This window comes from Pseudorasbora parva, chromosome 18 (assembly GCF_024679245.1).
Source record: "Pseudorasbora parva isolate DD20220531a chromosome 18, ASM2467924v1, whole genome shotgun sequence".
Taxonomy (NCBI): domain Eukaryota; kingdom Metazoa; phylum Chordata; class Actinopteri; order Cypriniformes; family Gobionidae; genus Pseudorasbora; species Pseudorasbora parva.
In genome coordinates, this window is record NC_090189.1 from 8,956,823 (window position 1) to 8,978,868 (window position 22,046).

The 22,046-nt window shown below is 37.5% G+C and overlaps 1 protein-coding gene, 1 long non-coding RNA gene and 1 other non-coding gene across 8 annotated transcripts; 2 read left to right on the top strand and 1 right to left on the bottom strand.

Moving 5' to 3' along the window:
• The first annotated feature begins 1,788 nt into the window (after positions 1 to 1,788).
• LOC137045868 (uncharacterized) lies at positions 1,789 to 5,957 on the top strand. 6 transcript variants are annotated; one of them, XR_010898874.1, is made up of 5 exons: positions 1,789 to 1,831; positions 2,511 to 2,569; positions 3,720 to 4,384; positions 4,842 to 5,142; positions 5,819 to 5,957. It is a non-coding gene; the product is annotated as an uncharacterized lncRNA (long non-coding RNA). The 6 variants fall into 6 exon arrangements; XR_010898875.1 differs by lacking the exon at positions 1,789 to 1,831 and adding an exon at positions 1,838 to 2,177 and having other exon boundaries at positions 2,277 to 2,569; XR_010898871.1 differs by lacking the exon at positions 1,789 to 1,831 and having other exon boundaries at positions 1,838 to 2,569.
• Positions 4,426 to 4,562, top strand: LOC137047217 (small nucleolar RNA SNORA17). The gene has a single exon (XR_010899182.1). It is a non-coding gene; the product is annotated as a small nucleolar RNA SNORA17 (small nucleolar RNA).
• Positions 5,958 to 6,052: 95 nt separating the features above from the next.
• On the bottom strand, positions 6,053 to 18,571 carry dipk1b (divergent protein kinase domain 1B). The gene is made up of 5 exons (XM_067422811.1): positions 18,028 to 18,571; positions 13,672 to 13,806; positions 12,502 to 12,609; positions 11,522 to 11,695; positions 6,053 to 9,371 (listed from the first exon to the last, which is right to left on the bottom strand). Exons 1-5 carry the CDS (start codon positions 18,091 to 18,093, stop codon positions 8,559 to 8,561), a joined length of 1,296 nt encoding a protein of 431 aa, XP_067278912.1. The 5' UTR covers positions 18,094 to 18,571; the 3' UTR covers positions 6,053 to 8,558.
• Between the last annotated feature and the right edge of the window lie 3,475 nt (positions 18,572 to 22,046).

Sequence of the window (22,046 nt, forward strand, 5' to 3'; positions counted from 1 at the left end):
TCCTGTCAATCAGATTTACAGCACGTATATTCATCAGCTTCTCCTGGAATAAGTAAGTGACCGGTGAACTGGGAGAAGAATCGAGCTAACTTTATAGTTTACACTTACACTATGTGTATCTGATATGAATAAAACATGTCGGCCAATTTTTTTGAATGCATTGTTATTGCTGCTTCCATAGACACCAGTATGTATTCTACAAACTCTAAATGTATTGTTTTACTAGTACTTGTGTATTTAAATGTTACCTATTAAATTAAACCTAAAATAAACAGTATGTGGTTGAAAACACTGCATGATGTATGTCAAGAGCTGAGCGCGTCAGCATCTGGCTCAGTGCCATCTGAAGTGTCTGTTTGAATCTTGCAGTTATGTCAAGTCACTGAACATTCTAAATCCCATATGTGGGTCCTTACTCTCAGGGGCATAGAAATAAAAATCCTATGTGGGACCGCTTACAAGGTTAATAGAGATGGGCACAAAAAATTAACACATTTCCCCCCGTTTGTCGCGCCCCACTTGTCATGTCTCTATTCCCCACCAGTGGGGCGCGCCCCACACTTTGAGAAACGCTGGACTAGTGTAACGTTATACACAGAACAACAATGGAGTAACCGTTAGCGCATTTGAATGACGAAGCATGCGATCGTGTCGTTAACTGATGTTAACTCACGCGACGATAGCCAACAGCAGAGACATTTGAAGCAGTTTTACTCACCGGCTGCTTCCAAAGCAGGACCGAACCTTTATCGCTGGGACCGCTCCGTCAAAAACACACTTCTTTGGTATGATTTGGTGAAGTCCGGTGACAGCAGTGACCGTGGAAATCCACTTTGCGACACTGAAGCGATGTTGTGAAGCTTCCCGTAATTTCTGCGTTCAAATCGGTTCAAATGCAGCGCTGCCTTCCCGGAATGCTGTGCTGAAGCGTTGAAGTCGCTCGACGTCACCCATAGGAATAAAGTGGAGCGCGGCGCGGACTATAACGACATAAGTGTTCACGGACGACTGGATCTGCACCTGAGAGAGTGTTTATGGGCGTGCATTTCCTCTCTCGCTCTAGTCACGCGCGCACCCATCCGGGAGAAGAGCCCGTACGGCCCATACAAGCACCTTCCGCTCTATCGACGTCAAGCCGACTCATACTCAAAAAAAACTCAGAAACTTGTGAGAAACCGGAAGGAGTATTTTTGACAAAGAAATACTCCATCAAACGTCCAACATTAGTTTTTGAAACTTTGTCTATGTTTAGGATGGGAATCCAAGTCTTTAACAGTGTAAAAAGCTCAGTATGCATGAAACAGCATTTCACCCCCGTTTTGATCTGTCCTCAGCGCTTCCGCGTTCAATAACGGAACTTGCGCTACGCCTGCGTCCTACGCTGGAACGCACATATGACATTTAAAAGAAGTATGAGATTATGGTTTGTAAAGTTTTAAATAAGGTTATTTTTCTTACATAAACACAACACTTCAGAAGGCCTTTATTAACACCCCAGAGTCGTGTGGAGCACTTTTATGATGGATAGATGCACTTTTATGGACTTAAAAACAAAAAGCCATTCATTGCCATTATAAAGCTTGGAAGAGCCAGGACATTTTAATATAACTCTGAGTGTGTTCGTCTAAAAAGAAGAATGTCACACACCTAGGATGACTTGAGGGTAAGTAAATCATGGGCTAATTTAGATTTTTGGGTGAACTATCCCTTTAAGTCGTGGCTCCGTGTTAATCCGCCCTTTGTGGTCCAGCAGGCTGCCGTAGTTATCTCAAATATATAAATATCTTTGGCCACTCCTCTCAACTCACTGGGACTTTCTTCTGCAATGAAGGTGAGAACAACAACTACATAATGCATACACATATCTTGATTTCACAAAGCAAAATACTGTGAGCATTCGGTTTTTATTACATAGGCATTTTATTTACTATTATAGTATACGCTCTTGACTGTACATAGATTGTTGTGCATTACAGTGCTTAGTTATGGTAATGAGTGTTAAACGTGCATAACAGTATTTACTATGCATTAATTACAATAAATATGCTGGATCGTCACATATGCAATGTTTACAGATATAACTCAATCTCCTGCTTAACTGGCTGAAACCGCCCACGTGTTGCATGTAATGCTGCCTTCACGTGCTCTCGGAATTATCGTAAATACAAGTTTCCTAGGTAAAAATGGCACACGAACGTTCTCCTATTTTAAATTGTGAATGCGATGAGCTCGAAAATCGTGACATGTAACCGTGCTGTTATGTATTATTTACTTAGAGATATTTTTATTTTTGGACACGCGGAAGCACTGCCTGCCTTTTGAGGCAACGCAGCGCTTGCAGTTACGTGCTCGTGTCCGTAGGGGGCGTGCGCGCTCAACACACGTGATTCAAAGTGACACTCACTGCTGTCAATCACAATCTGCAAAGTAGGCTACTGTAACCAGACACTAAACCCACAGCAGAAAAGAATGTTGCACAGTTTTAAACACATGTTTTAATTCTACTACAGACCCTGAATGAAGGTATTTTTCTTCCTGTTTGGAAACCTCCATGATTTTCCACCATCAGGTAAAGATTTACTGTCACCAATAATTTTAAGCATATATGGTTGAACTTATAGACGCCTTCTGCCAAAATTAAATCGTAAGGACATTTCAAAATGATTACAGAAGAAAAAGTTAATACTATTCTGTTATTTATACCCAATCATTTAAAACAGCTGAGTTTCAAATATTTGTTTTTAATTCACATTTTAGATTAACATTTATAAAAGTTTGAGGTCTTAATATTTTTGTATTAAAGAAATTAATACATTTTTTCAGCAAGGATGCATTAAATTGACCAAAAAGTTAAGATTGTTAATAATGTTAAAAAATATTTATATTTTAAATAAAAAATACAATGTAAAAAATCCTGAATATAAATGCATCACATTTTCCACATATATAGTAAGCAGCACAACTGTTTTCAACTGATGATGATAATAACACATTTTTCATAAAATAAACCATATTAGAATGATTTCTGAAGGATCATGTGACATTGAAGACTGGAGTAATGATGCTTAAAATTCAGCTTTGATCACAGGAATAAATTACATTTTAACATATATTCAAACAGAAAACAGTTATAAGTTAATAATATGGTGTATAAAGTCAAGAAAGTAGCTTTTTCTGTATTTTTTAAACAAATAAATGCATTCTTGGTGAGGGGAAGAGACTTCTTTCAAAAACATTAAAACATATCCTAAAACATATTAGAAATGAACATTTGAATGGCAGTGCAAAATATACTGTAAATGTAGCATTTTTATTATTAAAAGTACAAATATTTTACATAATATCTTAATTAGTACAATACAACTGCATACGTATGCAATGCATACAAATATATAATGCATATAATTTACATAATTCTATAGAAATCCAATAAAAAGATCTTTTGTCTGAAGTCTAGTCAGGTGTATGTGTGTTTGTGTTCTGGGTTTTGCCCCGTGAGACGTAACTCTGGCTGTGATGCCACTGTTGTGCCAAAAGTGGGCGCACAGAAACTGGCTTGTGATCGACCCTGCTGTCCTGCATGGTGGACCAGGGGCTTGGAACGAGGCCGGATAACCCAACCCAGACCTCTGTGTGTGTTAGTGTCCATTTCAGCCTGTTAACTCTCTCCTAATACTTCATTTATCCCCCTAAATTGTCTTTGTCTTTGAATGTTCTAGATTCTGATTATGTGCTTCATGAACTCAAGAAAGACAAGAAATGGATGAAGTGAAGCTGCATTTTCCATGGGTTGTGACTTAAAGTGCCCCTATTTTTTGGAGTATTTGTTTTTAAGCGTACATTTAAAATGTACGTACCAGTGTAGTATTTGCCTGTAGGTGTTCTCTGGGCTTAAATCCTAAATAAACTCTGAGATTATGGAAATAAAACCCACGGACACTGACGAGCTCTTTACTCAGCCTCCCGCTCTCTCATTTCAAAGATCAAGGTGCATGATAAATGCAGTTATGTCTCCCAAAAGAACCCAGTTGTTCAGTTTTACTTCATGCTTGAATCTACATAGGTTTGTTACAAATCTGCATAATGCCCACCTATGGTCTTCATTGGCTGCTGAAAATGACTAGGTCATCTAACCAATCAGAGCAGATTGGACCAATCATGACAGACTTGGCCATCTGACCAATCAGAGCAGAGTAGACCAATCACGACAGACTGGGGTGAGGTGATGCTGCAATGTTAGTGTATTTTGACTTTGGACTCATGTAAATCTATTATGGGAGACTTCCAAATAATCAGGAAGCTTTGAAATGGCATAATAGGGGCACTTTAACACAGTACAACCCTGAACAGAGGTGAAAGGTCGACTCCGCAGAAAGCTGGACTAGTAAGTTTTCCTCCTCCAGTAAACACACACACACAGTTTTTATTGCTCCTCGAGGCGTTGCAGCACAGCTGAATGTGCCGTGTCTGTGTCATGAGGCAGCACAGAGCAGAAGGGCTCTATAAACTACGCTTTGCACTCTAATTCCACATTGCAAAGAATGAGTGACAGCCCATACAAACCTGCATGAGTGACTGTTTCAGAGGGGATTTAATCCTGAAAGGTTGTAATACTATTCCTGCTTCTAATCGTTTCCATTTCCAAACAACTGCATTACTGCCATGCTGTTATCTGAAATATTCATTCTAATTCAGATAATCAGCTATTTTGAATTATTAAATGTTGTCAAAAAGGACATCAGTGCAGCAACAACAAAACAAAAGTCACGCATGATTCGTGTTGTTTTTGACTTTCTCAAAAATAGATCTTCACTTTAATCTTTATTTCGCTTTAATTTCAGAAACATGACAAACCATATGGAACCAGTAAGGTGATGGCCAAGTTTACATCTGCTGCGTGCCGCCCGTATCTGTCTCAACTGAGGTTGTTGACCACCACCTGAACAAGATCACATGACCATCACCCACGACATGCTTCATTCTGATTGGTCAATTTTTTAATGAGCCATAAAATGTACAATTGTTTCACTCACCTCAATAATCCAATGTCAATTTTTTTATGTGTTTATTTTGATTTGTAAAGCTGTCATAAAGATATCACAAACTTTTTTTCTCTCCGTAATTGATCATGAAAAAGTAAAAGTTTGGGGTCAGAAATATTTCAGATTTTTTTGAAAGAAATGAAGTTTATTTCTGCAAGGAATTAGTACTAGTAAAACAAGTCTAAACTTGTACATTTAAATAAATAACAGCTTGTTTGACTTTAAGCCAGATGCACACTGTGCGATTTTGGCCACGATTTGGCCGTCTGAGACAAATTTAGCAAATTCTAAAAGATTCCTCTGATCCTAGGCTAAAATCTGACGGCTTTGGTCGTTAGTTAGACATGTTCACCGGCAGCCGATTAATGAGCGCTGCAATCAAATTTGACCTCAGACGAAATTCTAGCAGTGTCAGAAGATTTGGCGCTCAATCCTGCAGTGGGACTTCTCCTACGACGAAAGTCAAATATCTCCCGTTTTTCAAGACAAATTATGACCAAAACGAGTGCTAGAGATTTCTTTGTAGCCAGCATTTCAGTCCCGCGTTAATGCAGCTCGCTGTCACCGAGCACGTCATTCATTGATGATATAAAACTCCGGAGTTTTCTTGTGCGCGTCCGTTTTTAGCGCGCCTTCACCATCGTTCAGTCTGACATTAATGACAACTGAGATCTTACAGTGTGACATGGCTTACATCAGGGATCATGTTCGTACAGTCTGACAAGGGACATTCGCAAGGGATTTTGAAAAATCGCACAGTGTTCAGGACCCATTAGGCTATGTGAGTTTACATGTTTTGGTCCCATTAGTAACACACCCTTTTAAAGGCGAGGGTTCAGGGAGTCCTCCTAGACTAATGTATGCTGATTCCTTGTTTCTTCTAAAGGTCGGGTAAAAGGATACGTGCGTTTGTGTTTGACCTCCCACTAAGTGCTGTAGCCTACTTTGTGTGCCTGTGATTCACCCAAAAAAAACATCACCACCACATTTAATAAAACACAACTACACAATTTGAGCTTCAAACATTTACTACTCATTGAATAATGGTTGAACATAATGGAGGTAAAATAAATAAGTATTTAGGAGCCTGAACAAGGCCATATGCTAATTGTGCTGCTCTCCATACAGAGACAGACTAAAATAAGAAACATGACTTAATAGAACATAAAATCACTTCATTCAACAGCATGAAAAGCCTGGCACACACTAGAAGACATAGCATGGTCTCTCTCGCATAGGATTGCTCCCACAAAGTCGGAGGAGATTGATCTTGAAAACAAAGAAAATGGAAGTTTTTAAATGTGCACTTGATATGATTCTTAATGTAAATACTCAGAGAGACGTACTTCCTGTTGGTTATCCGTGAGATGTGTGCTTGTTTAGTATTAATGAGATTTTTTTTAAATATAAAAGTGGCTACTGTGAGTCAAGTAGAACTGTTTACAGTATGCTCACACACTTTATACGCAAATACGTTTTATATACCTGCACATACAGTCACTAGACCGTGATTCCTCAAACTGTGCACTTTGTTTGTAATTCTATGTTTAAAGTTAAAGGGATAGTTCACCCAACATTAAAATGTTAATCATTTACACACGCTTGTGTTGTTCCAAACCTGTATGTGCTTGTTCTGTTGTGCACAAAAGAAGATATTTTAAAGAATGACGATAATCAAAAAAATTACGGTAGCCATTGACTGCATCCGAAAACCAGGAAATCAGGAAATGACTTGTAAGCGCACCTCACAAAACTGATTTCAGATAGACTTCTGTTGCAGAGTAACTGTTTCATGATCTACAGCTAAATAAAGCGAGCTTTGGTGAAGAACTGAACAAATATTTAATTCCTTCAATGGTAATTTCTTGCTAGCATCAAAAGTGGAAAACGTTTGTCAAAAACATACATTTACACACAAACTGACCATCAACCGCAACTTTCAGATGCCATCTTTCTTTTCTAGCTTAAACTGTCACTGAATGGCACGCATAGGATTGTGGGATATCAGAGGCAGATAAGGATACATCTACAATATGCTGCTTTCAAAAATCAATCAGAAGGTCTCTCAGAAGACAGGAAGTGAAGCTAACATTGGATTCGGATGTGCCTGTATGCCTTGAAATATGTCCTCCGAAGGCAGAATTTTCCAGTTTTTGGACACAGCCATTGTCTTCCATAGTAGGAAAAAAAACTACGGTAAGTCAGTGGCTACTGTCAACTGTTTAACTATTCTTTAAAATATTCTCTTTTGTGCTCAACAGAAGAAAGAAACTCATACCGGTTTGGAACAACATGAGGATGAATAAACGATGACATTGAGTAACTATCCCTTTAATTGTAATCATTTTCCAAACACATTCAGACATAAACCCACATACCCTGAGAAACACAGTTCAAGCATAACAAACCCCATCACAAATGCTTCAGAACGCACGGAAAAGGGATATCCTTCCTGTGAAACTACAACATGAGAGAAAGCATCCTCCTAGAACAAGCACACACAAACACACCATACACTCTGTAAACAGACAAATATAACACCTTTACGCATACTCATTCCAGTGTTGACTGCTTGGTTATGTTGTAGGTTTTGGCGTAGGGTCCTGACATTTCCGGACTTCAAAAGAAAGGGTGCTTCCAAACATTGCTAAAGATCTCTCGTTTCATGTTGAAAGTCAAAACCGGTGTGGATGTACAGTACTTTACTCTTCAAGAAGCAACTCACAAAAATGGTTGCAACCAAAAGTTGCGTGTCTTGATCAAGGGTATAGCAGTTGTAGAACAAAACCATACTCTTGCAAACTCTTACCTTGGGTTACTACTTCTTGGAATCAACCTTTTATCTCTGTGCTTGCAGCCCCAATCCTTAACCAAAAGTCCACCAAGCAAGACTCAAGGTTTGATTTGGGGAAGTCTTCCAGTTGTCTTTGTTTCTCATTAGAGTCAAACTCCACTATGGTAATTTTAACCAAAGGACAGAGACACTTACAATGGTTTTCTAAGTGTTAAAGGGTTGAGCAAGACCTTATCTCAGAAACTCTCCTTTTTGCTCGGGTTACTTGGAATTGACCCTACTATCATTGTGCTTGCAGCCCAGATCCTTAAACATAGGTTTACCAAGCAGGACTCAAAGCATAATTTGGGAAGGTGTTGCACGGTCAAATAAATGTCCTCCAATTGTCTTTGTTCCTAATTGGATGGTCTTCAACAGAGAAATTTCAGGTAAAGGGGGAAAAAAGCTTCTAAAGGCATTTCTATAGGATTAAATGGTCTTCGATTGAGTCTCTCGAATAAAACAGTGGGTAGGGATGTAGTGTAGGCCCTTTCTGAGCACACACTATATTCTCTTATAAAGACGATTGACGTTCGACTGATTTTAAGTCCGTAATGGCTGGCAGAGTTCAGCATTTCTGTTGGCCTATTCAGAGGCTGTTGTGCTGACCCCACTTTCGCTCCCTTTCGTCTCCAGTTCTCCTGCTCTTCGTAGACTTTCTCTCGATCATCCGTATGTTGGTCTCAAGAGTACTTGGTATTCGAGATCTTCTTCCACAAAAGTGTTTTGAGGTTGTTCAGAACAAGGGAATGATGCACCTCCATCTGTGACGCAAGTCCGCTGAGAGTCACACAGGTGCGTAGCTGTTTCTCCAGGTCCTCCCTCAGGTCAGACGGCGCTCCGAAGAGCAGGAAGTCCTGCAGTAGCGCGCACACCTTGGCCAAATTGGGCTGTACCACTTCCACATTGCACTGCCTTGCCAATCGGTCGCATGTGGCGGTACAATCTCGCCCGTAAGTGCAGTCGGCGTTTGCCTCGCAAGTTCTACCTCGCAGGAACCCCTTGACGGTTGCCTCTGATGCTACGCTCTGAAGGTCTGCCATTTTGAAGTCATATTTTGCATTGTAGCCAACCCGCCTCGGGTTTGCGTCACATATGTAGAAGCTTCCGTAAACGCCGTGGAACACCTCCTCCACAAACTCTAGCAGGCCAATGGTTATCCGAGCCCTGCGGGGCCATGCGGGAGCGAGCCACTGATTAAGGGCGACACCCAGCGCCTCAGGAAATACTGGCTGCAGCCAGCCAGGAACCTCTAGCCTGAAGAGGGCGCTGTGTGCGACGTGTTCAGTCACGTAAAGGTCTCCACAGAAGCCCAGCAGGTGAGGAGCGTGTTCTTTATCCTGCAGAGCCACCATCAAAACAAACTCATTGATCTGAAGCAAAGCCCACATGGATTTCGCCTCTGCTAATGAAACTTTGCCATCAGCGTTGACGTCAGCTAGGGAGATCACACGGGTCACAAGGGTGCTAAGAGACGATTGCTCTCCAACACTGTCCTGTGAAGAAATGGAAGGAAGAGAAAGAGATAACAATAACCTTTATCTTGTCACAGTCCTGAACTAAGATTTACTACTTTCTATTTCTAGTCAGAGGTGGGTGGGTGGTATTTATAATTTAGGAGTAGGGGATTTATTCTAGAGAGCTTTTGAGAGATTGGATTGTTTTCCTGGGAGAAAAAAAAAAGTACACTAACAAACAGATTAGCCTCCTCAACATTAACAGACATGGACTAAAAGCCACAAAACTCCAATTTTGATTTCTGGAGACTAAGATGTATAAACTACAGTCTTTATCAAGTACACATGTACGCGTGTATACTGAAGTGTGCATGGCCATTTACAGCATTTTGTGTGGGTTGTGTTTAAGTGTGTGTATGTTTGTTGTTCTCCCCTGTGACACTGAAAGTGAGTGTATTGTTCTAGCTGTGACCTTTTCAAGCTCCTTCAGTTATTTTTGGCTTCTCCTCCCTGTTACCCCACTCCCTCCCCGCACTCTCTCTTTCCATTTTCACCCTCCTACAGGAGATTGAGGAACAGCCGAAAGCTTAGAGAGGGTTAGACTGTCTTTAGCTCTGTTTCTGCTTTGCTCTGCAGGACATGAACATCTCAAATATCAGTCACAAGTAGGGCTGGGTGATATAGCGAATATTCTTTACATATTCCTGATCATTTGACTGGTAATTTCACTTAATAAACATTGAAAATCATGGCAATAAATGTTAAACTTAAATTTTACAAAGATGGCATTGTAGGTGTAAGTTCAATTCATCTTGGAGAACCAAACAAAATGTACTGATTTAACGATTCATTTTTGTCACCACTTAAAAATGTTTGTTTATCATGTAAAAGGCACTATATGTATGTAATATGTCATTTTCTAGCTTGTCATAGCTTGATGGTTTGATGTTGCTGTGAATGGGCGTAAAGTCACCATTATTTATAGTGTATAGTGCTTTTTATAATGAAGATTGTTTAAAAGCTTCACAGTGATAATATCAGAAAATAATGCAACAGAATTTGATTCGGCTGTACAGCCGCTCTGGAGAAAATGGTGATGTCATCCAACTCATTTCAATTGTCATATAGTGTTAATGCGGGCAGATCAGTAATAAACCTGAAATATAAGTGGTCTTCACCTCAACAGGATGAGCTTAAAATGTTTTATTAAAGATATTGTGTTAAGAAGCAGGGCGGGCTGAGAGCTGTGGGAGCGGAATGAGGCCGCTGGAGCGATTGCTAATGACAATGATAAAACAATTATACTAAATACATTTGAGTGTATTGAAAGTTATGTTATAACGTTACTTAGGTGGCTGGTATGATGGACGTTTTGAACTTTGCACTAGATTGGTATTAGAATATCATATTAATAAAAACTGGATGACTGCTAAATGACAATTCATTTTAAAATATATTGTATGATTTAGAAAGTCCTAGAGTTAAACAGTTGAGATTTACCATTTTCAAATCCTTTCAGCCGAGCTCCGGATCAGGCGGTAGAACTTTTAGCATAGCTTAGCATACATCATTGAATCTGATTAGACCGTTAGCATCTAGCACAATATTTTTCCTATTTAAAACTTGACTCTTCTGTAGTTACATCTTGAACCAAAAATCGTACATCTTATGCCTTTAATTAAAATGTTTAAATATCATATGCTGATGGTCATTTAGGGAAAAACTAACCACATTTTTACTTCCATTAAACATTTTTTGAATTTACTTGAAAACAATGGCTGTTAGGTTGAAATTATGGTTCCTGAGATTTAAAAACATAAATATCAAGATATTCAAGTTTAAGTTAAAGAGTTTCAGTCAAGTTCTAGAATTTAAGGACAGGTGCTTTAGAACTCTATGTCCTAGTTTCACAGACAGGGTTTAGATTAAGCCAGGATTAAATTAGGACATTTAACTAGCTTTTATAAACATGCCTTTGAGAAGAGAAAAAAAACTACTGTGGTGCATCTTGAGACAAAACAATGGCACTGACATAGCTGACAAGGTTAAGCCTTGTCTGTGAAACCGGGGGTATGAGCATAAAACTGGTTGCTTTCTTTATGAAATGCTGTCTGATTGTGTCTGATTTACTGTGATATTTGCTTCAATGTGAAAACTGATAAGAAAAGAGGTGTAGTAGATGAAGAGACCTTGAGGAAGGAATGCAGCATCGCTCTGAATTCATCCATGGATGTTCCACGGGTGGGTTTATCATAGAGGTTGTCATGCCGTAGTGGACTGTCAGGGCCGGTTTCTCCTCTCATGCTCTCTTCAATACCACACTTCACCAACACGGCTTTCTCCTTCCACACAGCACTGTACACCTGCAACACACACACACACACACACACACACACACACACACACACACACACACACACACAGACATTAACAGCTGTGTGACATGTATATATGCCTATCTAGGACCCTCTTTTTTTTTACATTGTGACCAAAAGTGATAGGAATTTATTTTTTTGAAATATAATTAAACGATTTATTGAATGAATAATAATGCATTAAAAAAACAATATATAGTAAACATTTAACATATTGCAGTACTGAGGTAAATATAAGTAAAATGTCTAGATTCATATTTTAGGAGGAAAAAGTACTTGTTTATTATGGAAATTAAATGTGACAAAAAACTACATTAAAAATATAATTTCTTGTTTTGTTTTGTTTTGTTTTTCCTCATTAAAATGTGACCACCTAAACATATTTTGTAAAAATTCATCCATAATTGTATATACATACTTATTTAGGACAAATTTTTTTACATTGTAAAATAATAATAATAATTAATAATACATTTTTCTTCGTATAATAGAATAGAATAGAAAAACTTTATTAATCCTCAAGGGGGATTCTTTTTTTTTTTTATGATTTTAAAATAAATGTTAATAATATAGTAAAAAAGTAAGATATTGCAGTATAGGAAGATCAGCATTGAGAATAATGCATATTAAATAACAAAGTTAAATATAAAGTAAAATGTCGATGCTTTACCAATGAGAATCTGGGAGGAAATTGGGCTTTTTTGTTTGGAAAATAAATGTGATGCAAAAAATAAATGGAAATTATAATTTCTTATTTATTGTCTTTCGTTTTTTTCACCCGTGTGTTAGTTTACCTGGTGCGTTGGTGATGTTGAAAGACAGTGTTGAAAAGACAACGTTTTCTCCTCGCAGAGAGACTTGCACACTGACCCCGAGATGATGCCTCTGCGGTAATGATCACACTAAAACACATACACACACACAGAGGAAAAGGGCAGGCATAACCACAAATGCTATATACAGTCATCTTGCCAACTTTTCTCGATTCAACATCCTTGTGCAAGCACCTGGAGGACAACCCTGCCAGTTAGAGGACAGATCATGATGTTATGATGGATTGATGCTTGGCCAGATAATGACCCACAAATGCACAGATTAGTCTAAAGGCAGCGTGTTACTTCTCCTTTTCATCTGCGCTCTCTCTCTTCCTTCTCGCTTTCATATCTACCAAAAGCGGTTGTCATCACGCATGTTGCAAAACAAGAGCTGAAAAGGGCTTTCCTTTCTCTAGGCCTCACCCAGAGTCTAAACTATAAGAGTGAGTGACACACATATAAATGTGCAGACGTATATTCCAACATCACTTCAGGCTCTGAAAGAACTAGCAAATTTGTTTTTAAAGGGACAGCACATCACAAAATGTGAGGTTTTCAACAACTAATACTTTAAATGTAGGTCTATTCCACACATAATACTATTGTGTGGCTTTAAAAGACTATGGTGCACAAGCTGTATGGACAGTTTTTATGGCTTGACCACTTTTGTTTCACTGAAAAGGCAAACCACATCCTGATCTTTCACCAAAAACATTTTTAAAAAGACACAATATGAATAGTTTACATCCTGTAGCTGAATACAGAATTGGAGATTAAACTCAATCACACAGCATAATTCGCCTACTGTTCCAATGAAGCTGAGAATATTTAAATGTGCTTTCTATAACAGCATAATTAAGAACTGCCAACTTTCTCGCTTCCTCCTTTTAATTTTCCAGTTTCTGCAATGACTTCCTGTCTGTGACAAATACTAGATGGTAAAACAGCATAATTATTACACCATCTGTGTGTATGCACTGCGTGAGATCGCACAGAGGTGTTTGTCAATCATCATAAGACTCTCGCTCTCTGTCTTTAGAGGCAAATCCTCTCTATTCCACGTTGATTCCACCTAAGTGGCAGGGAATGGAGCTCGTGGGAAGGCATGTCCAGCTCAACTCATGCATTATGAAAGATGAATTGACTTACGATGAGCATGGTACAGACGTGTCCTCTGCAGAGCTCTGAATAAGAGGAATACTGCATGTAGATCACCCAGCTGGCCACCAGAATCCCAAACCACGCCACCAACAGGTACTTGACCTTTACTGCAGGTAAACGGGACTGAAAGAGACACACTAATAAACACTCAACAATAATTCACATGGCATATTTAAGCTTTCGTTTACATTACTTTTCACTTTAATATGTGGAAATAAATTGGATAAATATCTTAATTTTTCAATGTGCAAGGTAAAAATCATTATTATATAAATCTTAACTCAACCGTTGACGTATTTTGACTATGCAATAATTTATAACAATTACTTTACAATACATATTTCAATTATTACTCAGAAAGTTACATATAAAACATGTAAACCATTTTAAACAATACATAAAATCTTTTAAAAAAATAAGCAAATTAAATTTTTAAATTAAAATTACATTATTGTTTTAATATTTATTGATTGTACAAAAAGTTTTTTTACAGTGACAGTAGAAATGCTGATCAGATGTCTAAAGTTGTTCTAATTTCATAAGAAAAAATATATTATTATTTTAATATATTAATAAAATAATTTACATTAAGATAAATATGTCAGGGTGGGGTGTTTTATGAATATGGATTATGTATGTGCCAAATGATATGAGATCTTGTTTATATTACATTTTAATGCCGATCTGGGCCACTTTCAAATGTCGTCTTCATATCAGAATTTTGCCTTCAGGAAATCTTTATTTCAATCTTAATTCAACCTGTCATAATTTTATATATAGTTACACACTGTAAAAAAAAAATCAAGTCTCCAATTGAAAATTTTCTAGTGACTGATCACATCTAAATTTTTCAGTTGGCCAAATTTAATTTCTGGTAATTAAAGTGCATCAATTCACAGAAATTCAATTCGGCCAACTGAAATTTTTTGATGTGATCAGTCACTAGAAAATCTTCAATTGGAGACATGACTTTTTTACAGTGTATCTTTGTGCATTATGTTTCAAATGTTTTGCTTTGACCACAGAGTTTTTTTGTGTTTTTTGAGTTTTTTTTCTCTCCACATAAATAAAATATCTTAAATTGCATGTTCACTCTCAGAAAAAAAAGGTACAGTGCTGTCACTGGGGCAATACCCTAAGGTACAAAAGTGAAAAGGTCTTTGTAGTTGTACCTTACTCACCCCTAAATGGTACACATAAGCACCTTAAAAGTTACATATCAGTACTTTAAGAGTGCAAATTAGTACCTTAAAAGGTACATAGTAGTACTTTAAAGGTACATATTAATACCTTTTCAGTTTTGTACCTTAGGCTTAGGGTACCGCCCCAGTGACAGCAGTGTACCTTTTTTTCTGACAGTGTTAAAACTTGATGATGACATTATGATGAATATGCGTGCATTGTGTTATGCAGGATATGTGTCACATTTAAAAGGTAATTTGAAAAACCTCAACATTTTTGGGGGGATTTGAGCAGAAAATCAGAATGGGGCACGTTGTTGCTTGTGATGTAACCGTAGCTTACACTACTTTGAAATGGGTTCGAGAGAGAAAGAAAACAGAGAAAGATATTAGTGGTCATTAGCATGTGCCTTTACAAGATTAAACATCTTCTCTTGGACGGTTTTCAGGTGTAAAAGGGCACTGAATGCCAAAGGCAGCAACTGTTCTCTGTGCTCGAGTGGGAAAGTGTGTGTGTGTGTGTGTGTGTAACTCTGTGAAAGCACACATATCTGATTACTGCCTGTTGATACAGACAACTGTTATTAGATACCTAAATTCACTCTGTCTCTCTGTGTGTGTGTGTGTGTGTGTGTGTGTGTGTGTGTGTGTGTGTGTGTGTGTGTGTGTGTGTGTGTGTGTGTGTGTGTGTGTGTGTGTGTGTGCGTGCGTGCGTGCCCTTGTTTATATTACATTGTGGGGACCACATGTCCCCATAAGGATAGTACAACCTGAGATTACCTACATTGTGGGGACCAGTCCAGCAGTGTCTACTTTTTAAAAGGCTTATAAATCATACAGGATGAGGTTTTTTTTTAGAAAGTAAAAATGCAGAATGTTTCCTGTGATGGGTAGGTTTATAAGGACAGGGGCAGTGTAAGGGGATAGAAAATACGGTTTGTGTGGTATAAAAACCCTGTCTATGGAGAGTCCCCACAAAGATAGTGAACCAGACATGTATTTGTGTGTGTGTGTGTGCGTGCGTGCGTGCGTGCGTGCGTGTGTGTGTTCTCTAAAAAATAAGGCTGGAAAAATGGTTTGACAGTGGTGCACTTTAAAATACATTTGTCGTGTAATGTAAAAATATGCACTGAATTTTTGATTGAAAAATCAACATTATGTAATTATTTCCTCGCCCTCATGTTGTTCAAAACTCATATGAACAAATTGCACTTAAAATGCCAGGCAAATACAATGAATGGGTCTTTCAACAAGCATGCAAAAGCACAAGAAAAAGTATTATAAAAAGAACCCATATGACCATAATCTTGAAAAATGTCACCCCATCTCTTACTGGCACTGATTGAGTTCTCAAATGCAGCTCAATAATTTAAAGGTGCAGTAGTTGATTTCTGAGAAGCAAACAGCACAACACATTTGAAGCCAATCAGCAGTAAGGGGCGTATCCACTCATGATGGGGGAGGAGAGAGAGATTTAAAGAAGGACTGTAGAAAGAGAGATGGCTGAGAGACATTACAAAAGAGAAGGTGGTCTAAGGATTATCACTGGAAAAAGAAGTTATGACCTGTGTTAATATTATTAAAGCTGCTCACGAGGCTATCAGCATCGACATGTGTGTACTTTAAATACGAGTACTTTGATGAGTACTTTGCATACACATTGAATTTGTTTTGCACGAATCAGCTGTTCCACAAGGTGGCGAAACTGGCTGATATTTTACAGTAGAAAACATTGCATGGCACAAAATACCAGTAAAGTCATTCCGCACATGAGAGTGAGTAAATAATGAGAAACTGTTCAGGTCTGTTCAATTTGAGGAATAGTGATTTTGTTTAACTTCAGGTTGAATCACTGCTGTTTTCATTCTCTTGTACGAGAGAAAAGAAAGATGCATTTGTCATCTGTGCCATCTTTCAGCGCAGACTTGACCTACACGGTCTCTAACGGTCATAGTATGCACTTACAGTGAGTGCACTTATGAAAAAAGGCTCTTAGTGCAGATCTACAGAAATACTGTCAGCATACTGCAGTGTGCATTAAGCACCAGTCGTGTGTTTGTGTGCCTGTGTGATTGATTAGCTAAAGTGAAGGAAAGGAGTATATTAACTGCAACATTTACAATGACAGATCCTCTTCATTATGATTTATGTACCCTGTCTTTTAAAAACACAAATAAAGAATGCAATATAAATATAAATCAAATGGTCATACAATGCTAAATGAAAGAATAGGGGTGATTGGGGCTAGTTGTCACACTGGGACTTCAGTAACTTTAAGAAGCATAATTACGCAAAAGTAAGTTTTTACTATACGCTGTAAAAAATATATATTGTTGGTTTAACTTAAAAAAGAAAGTAACCTGGTTGCCTTAAAATTGAGTTTATTGACACAAAAAATTTGAGTTGATACAATGAAGGAAATTGGTGTAATAAATAGAAACTCAAACTATGATCATATCTGAACACATAATAAATGTGATAAATCATGAAAATAGCACAAAATGTTCCACTGCGTCATCACAAATAAAACACACACAATTACCCAATATGCTTAAAAAAATATTAATATTTGAATAAAGGTTGTCGATAACTCAAATTTTTAATTTTAATGAACTCAAATTTAAGGCAACCAGGTAACTTTTTTTAAAACCAGACTTTTATATATATATATATATATATATATATATATATATATATATATATATATATATATATATATATATATATATATATATATAATTATTATTATTATTATTTTTTTATATGGCACCTTTAGCATATTTGCGGTTTCTTTAATTTGTTTGAATATTTATTTATTTTTCGCTTCCTCCCTATAACCTGGGTATGGTGTCACAAAATGTCAACATATATTTTTCTGGTCAAAAATATTTAATAGCTAACAGAAATTCACTTTCAAAATTAAACCTACCATGAGATATGCTTACTAGAGTAAAAAGTGTAACCATGGTACTAAATGACTTCCATATTCATGTCTCATGATATTCACACAGTATTCATGGTAATGCAATACCCAAGCATATTACTATGGTGCATTCTCAAAATCATGTTGATACCATGGTCCTTTTGTGTCATTTCAAAATCATTATAAGGTTTCCTTTGGAACATTATTCCCAAACATTGTCATTCGAGTGGAGAAAGTTACCTGTAACCCCTTAGATAAGGGACAGAAGAGCACCAGGTGCACCAGCCTGCGTAAACTCCTCGGCATCTTCACAGATGATGCGCAACACAAATACAGATTCCTTTCCAAACACGCCGTCGTCACTTTCTCATATCGTTTTCTCCTTTACAGGCGACACGCCAGCTGTGTTCTCCAGCACAACAAAGAGCTAAAATAATCATTTACTCGTATTTCTTCGCTTTGTTCTTTCGTATCAAGATGCAATCGGCAGTGCGATGGAGTAACATCCCATGCTGCTGCTCAACTCAAGGACACGCGCGCGCACATCCATCCATCCATTTGCATTCGCTGCATCTAGAGAGACGCGCGAGCTCCGGACATCATCCTCTCGCGACGAGATGCGACACTACCAAAGATGCTTTGTATACCAGCTCTGACATTTGCGCGATATTTAGACCGATGTTTGATTCTCACAAGGATCAGCGCGCATCGTGTGAATGAGACGGTGCGAGAACACTGACGATCAGCTGGAGATTCGGCCTCTGTGGCTCCACAAAGCGCCTTAAAGGGGAAGAGACCCTGATTTACACTACCGACAGAAAACAAACATTACTGTCCCTTTAAATACGACTGATTACTATAGAATAAAATAATATTTAAAAATCGAATAAAATGTGATAAAATATGAAAATTTACATCGTTTTTAAAGTTAAAATATATAAAATATCTAATGATTTTTACCACATTCAATAGGATATAATTCAGTTAAATATCCATTTAAATGTGATTAAATAGAATACAAATAAGATACCTTTACTTTCGATTATAGAATATCTAAATAGAAAACAAATATACAATAAATAATCAACAATATTATATAAACGAACAGAAATGAATAGGATATCATTTTAAATGTGACAAAATAGAATAGATCAGAATAGGATAGAAAAAGAGAAATATCAAGTTATATCAGCGTGCATTAATGTTCTTAAAGATACAACAATCATTTTGTGGAATAAAATTGTTTGGGTTGTGCTTTGGCAAAGGCAAAATGATGAATATGGCTCTACGGATTAATATTTCTTTCTCATAACTTAAAGGAAGGGGAGAGAGAGAGAGAGAGAGAGAGAGAGAGAGAGAGAGAGAGAGAGAGAGAGAGAGAGAGAGAGAGAGAGAGAGAGAGAGAGAGAGAGAGAGAGAGAGAGAGAGAGAGAGAGAGAGAGAGAGAGAGAGAGAGAGAGAGAGAGAAAGATTTATCCTATGCTCATAAAACATTCACTATACTAGGCTTAAAGGTACACTACATTTTTTTGAAAATTAGCCAATTTTCCAACTCTAATATGGCTAGGGACTATACTCTGATTCCTGCATATAATCAAGGAACTTTGCTTACGATTATTACCATAGACTGTAAGTAAAAATATGGACGTAGTGTCTGTGACGTCACCCATAGGATTCTGATAAGCCGTTCTGAAGCTTAAAGTAGAGACCAGCTGGGCGTTGCCATCTTGACAACGCGTCGTTGCGCATCACGCATGGATAACAGAAAATGGGCAAACATTGGGGTGGGGGCGGAGCTGAGGTGACGCGATGACTAACAGACAGTAAGTGGCTATTCCACCCATCAAACAAAGTAACCACGCCTTTAATTATGCAGAACTTTAAGGCTTTATATAATGTAAACAAATGAGTTTTAAAAAAAATCACCTCCCTCACAGTTATAGACCAGAACAACAATTTGTACCAGGCTGTAAACATGTTTTTTTCAGCTGTAAAGTTGGGCATTTTAACATGGGGCTCAATGAGATTCTGCTCTCTTCTGGAGCCAGTCGAGGAATTGCAGTTTAAGTCACTTCCGTATTGGCTTCAAGAGAAACTGCGGGAGGTTGCCGCTTGATTATTACGCAGGAATGAGAATATAATTCCTAGCCATATCGGTCTAGAAAATCACAACTTTTCCGTCACTTTTAATACATCATGTAGCTACAGAAGAGTCAAGTTTTAAATAGGAAAACTATTGAAAGTCTTGTAAGGCTGGAAAAACTAGCTGATGCTGAAATGTCTAATCGCTCTGAGAAAACAAGGGAAATTAGCATCTGAACTCATTCATACAGCGTCTCTGTCCGAGACGACATCACACAGTGAACCAGAATGACACTAATTCACATGCCTTTCCTTTCACATGAAACATCCCCCAAACTCCTGCTCCCCCTCATATTAAGATCACCCGAAATGCAGCAGAAATCTCTTTGTTACAATGTCAATCCTCACGATACAGTATTATATGTGTTTGATATCATTTGAAATGTCTCAGTGTGACTGGTACAAATATCTCAACTCCACAGAAGTAAACTAGAACATCATAAATGTTTTAAGAGTTTAAAGATATCTTTCCTTGGTGTATGGTCGGTGTGGCTTTCAGCCATTTGGCCTCTCTTTTATAGAAATCTATAGGACTTGATTAATGCAAATTCCTATTGTGAACTCGTGTTTCCATTTGAAAGAGTTTCAAATGGTTCTGGGTATGCATCTGGTTCTGGGTATTTTAGGAAATGTTGCAAAGAGCTCAGGGCTCGATTCTGTAGTCAGGTCAGCCCGTAATGCTGGAGGTTTTAACCCATGCAGCATTATGTAACCTTGATAAGTCAGGTATATATTTCATTCTTTACTTCAGAGTATTTGATGGATTACCTTTGAATTGATTATGTAATTGGCGTTATACATTTACCTGACTGTTAATAAATTGTAACACTTTCATTCACTTGCTCTGGAATTATTTAGGTTGGGTATAAATGGATATAACAAAGGGTTAAACGTAATAATTAAATGTGTACGTAAACCATTAAATATAAATGACCAAATAACCAATTGGCATTAACCTAAATTCTAAATTATGATTAAAGGGAGTTAGATTAAGAAGAATTGGAATTAAATCATTTATGCCCAACTAAAAACTAGAACGAGGAGCGACCTTCACCCGCCATCATTAGCCTCCAGTGGGATGATTTGGTCGGGCTTACAGTCTTTAGTCATTTTTGAGTGAGATGCTAACGGTCTAATCAGATTTAATGATGTATGCTAGGCTATGCTAAAAGTGCTACTGCTGGGGATCGGCTCAATGGATTAGAAAGCAGCAAAACTCAACTGTGTAAGTAACTTTAGGGGAGTTGGAAAATGAACCTATTTTCAAAAAAGTGGACTGTTCCTTTAAGAGATAACCAGTTTAGATGGAAAGGATGTCAAGCTGACTAGCTTAAGATGTTACTGTAGCTAGACACAGTAGGGGAGTAGGGCACAAATTAACACGGGGTTAGTTAGTTGTAACACACATGGTTTAAAATGATCCAGACGTCAGACGTGTCTTAGTGCAGGGGTTCCCAAAGCTGTCCGGAGGACCACCAGCCCTGCACATTTTGTATGTCTCCCTCACTGACTTAGTGTATTTAGTTCTTAGCTGCCATATCAACATATAGAAACAATTCTAAAATCTTCGGAAAATATCACTGAATATTTATTTAACCACAGCAAATAACCAAGTACACTTCTTTAATTCATTTTTCATTATGTTTCTAATGTTTTTTGTGTTTATATAAAATTAGACAAATAGAATATTATTGTAATCTTATATCTGATATTTAACAGTTGAGATGGTTCTTTAAAGCTGATCTAACAGCAGAAGACACGAGCCAGGTTTAAATCCCAGTTGTGTAGGTGGGGCATGTTGTCACGCTGCATTACAATGAGTCCCTATTAGAACTATGATATTATATTCTATACTCTTGAACATCGACTGTCAGTCAATGAAGTCCTGGTTAAAATGGCTTATTTCTCTGGACAATTATATTGAGAAGCCTTGAGAAAAAGGTGAATAATGACTGACAGTCAATGTTCAGAAGTTATTAATTATTATTATTAATGTTTTTAACTATAGCTGTGTTTTGTGGTGTGTTTGGTGTCAAACCCAAAAATGTGTTTATTTATATTTATTAAAAATAATATATATTTTATATGAAAAGGTTAATAATTGTATTTTATTGACA